This window comes from Pteropus alecto, unplaced genomic scaffold (assembly GCF_000325575.1).
Source record: "Pteropus alecto unplaced genomic scaffold, ASM32557v1 scaffold78, whole genome shotgun sequence".
Lineage (NCBI taxonomy): Eukaryota > Metazoa > Chordata > Mammalia > Chiroptera > Pteropodidae > Pteropus > Pteropus alecto.
Window position 1 is genome coordinate 1,273,095 of NW_006443124.1, and position 2,333 is coordinate 1,275,427.

At 36.4% G+C, this 2,333-nt stretch overlaps 1 protein-coding gene across 1 annotated transcript in view; it reads left to right on the top strand.

The window, feature by feature from the left end:
* The window catches only part of PRELID2 (PRELI domain containing 2), a 62,408-nt gene that overhangs the window by 13,843 nt on the left and 46,232 nt on the right, over window positions 1–2,333 (top strand). The window contains exon 4 of the mRNA XM_006922971.3: window positions 574–734. Within this exon, the coding sequence (XP_006923033.1) occupies window positions 574–734 (161 nt within the window). The remainder of the gene's footprint in view (window positions 1–573; window positions 735–2,333) is intronic.

Consider the following 2,333-nt stretch of genomic DNA (forward strand, 5'->3'; position numbering starts at 1 on the left):
TACCCTGCCTTTGCCCTATATACACACTTTGAATCTATTATTTAAAAAGGCATTCAATTCTGAGTTGTATCTCAATTCTTAAATAATTTAAGGACACCTCTGACTTGTACAATTCTGCCTTTGTAGTCTTCCGTGTCTCCTCTACCTAGGAAAGCATACGTTTCTAGGTATTGAACAGAGTTTAAAATGAAGAAAATATTTTACCTGATATCGTCCTGCTTGCAAGCCCTTAAGTGGGCCCAATTAGAATCCATCAATTTAAGAAGGCCATAACTGGCCTTAGAGGAGACATGGAGGAGACTGATAATTTGCTTAGTGTTTAGCAGTTAGGGAAATCAGGCCAGGGACAGTATATCCTCCATAAATTCTAGGCCATTTGCATGTCCTCACCAGCATTTAGTAAGGACATAGAATATTTGATTATCAAGTACTTAGAGCCATTGATGAGCTGTCATTCATATGTCAGGATCATTTGTCCTCTTAGTTATATAAGACTGAAAGCAATTCTGGATGCAATCTTTATGTAACCTGCTCTTCCTAAATTGAGAAAGCCATCCCCCCTCTATTGGACAGGTGAGCATTTTAAAAGTACCCAGTATCCAGTTGGAAGAGGAATCATGGCTCAATCCTCGGGAAAGAAACATGGCTATACAGAGTCACTGCCTAACGTGGACACGGTATGCATCCATGAAGGAGGAGTCTGTCTTCCGGGAAAGTATGGAAAATCCGAATTGGTAAGATTACTTCTGCATGCATGTGTGTGTATGTGTGTGTGTACAGAGAGGTTGGGTGCAGGGATGCACAAACGAGCCCCTGTATTAAGCTATGATTTCATATTTATAATCTCTGTTTACAACTCACATAAATTACACATTATTAATTTTTAATCACACAAGTAATTAGTGAATAGATTTCCCTTTGGGAGAAAAATGACAGAACTCAACTCCTTTCAGAACACCCTACCCGTTCTTGGTGCCTCTTTTCCCTCTGCAGAAGCGATGAGTGTCAGCAGTGTGCTGAGTATTTTTCCAGACCTTGAAGAGATACCTTTAGGTACTTTACTTGTGTACTCAGCCCATGCAGTCTGATTCTGTGCATCTTTTTACATACATGCTTTAGTTCTGTTTAAATTGTTGTACACTTAACCTTTTTTGCTTAATAGAATGTTTCTAAACTTTATCCATTTGAATAGCTATATATCTCTGTCTCTCTCTATATCTCTGTATGTATATAGATATGTATATTAGATATGACACCAAAAGCCCAGGCAGCAAAAGCAAAGATAGGTAAAATTGACATCATCAAAATTAAAAACTTTCATGCCTCAAAGGGTACTGTCAAGAAGATGAAAAGACGATCCAGAGAATGGGAGAAAATATTTGCAAACCATATAGCAGATGAGAGTCTAGTATCTAGACTATATAAAGGACTGTTACAACTCATTAATAAAAAGACAGCCCAATTAAAAAATGGACAAAAATTTGAGAAGATATTTCTCTAAGAAAATATACAGATGACCAATAAGCATATGAAAATATGCCTAACATCATTCGTCATTAGGAAAATGCAAATCAAAACCACAATGAGATACTACTTCAAACCTATTAGGATGGCTATAATAATAATAACAAAAGACACATAATAGCAAGTGCAGGAGAGGATGTGGAGAAATAAAACCCTCCCACACTATTAGTAGGAGTGTAAATGGTGTAGCTGTGGACGAGTTTGTGGTGCTTCAGAAAGTTAAACATAGTTACCACATGTCCCAGCAGTTCTACATTGTATTGAAAACATGTCCACACAAAAACTTGTATAGGAATGTTCACAGCACCATTATTCATAATAGGCAGAATGAGAAACAAATGTCTTAGCAACTGGTGATAGATATCTATACAATAGAATATTATTCAGCCATAAAAAGAAATGCAGTAATGATTCATATTAAAACTGGGTGAAGCTTGAAAACATTATGCCCAGTGAAAGAAGCCAGTTACAAAAGGCTACATATAGTATAAGTCCCTTTGTTTGAAATAGGCAAATCTGTAGGTTGCTTCTTTGGGCAAGGAGGAAAAGGAGGGAGTGACTGCTAATGGGTATGGAGTTTTCTTTTTGGGGTGATGAAAATGTTTTGGAACTGGTGTCAATGGTTGCACAACTCTGAATGTACTAAAACCACTGAATTATATACCTTAAAAGGGTGAATTTTATGGCATGTGAATATATCTAAATCAAATAAAGTTATATATTCGCTTATCAGGTCATGCATATTTTTAGTTTATACAGATTCTATTGTCTTGCAACGTGCTAATACATTAATTTACATTCTCATCAAC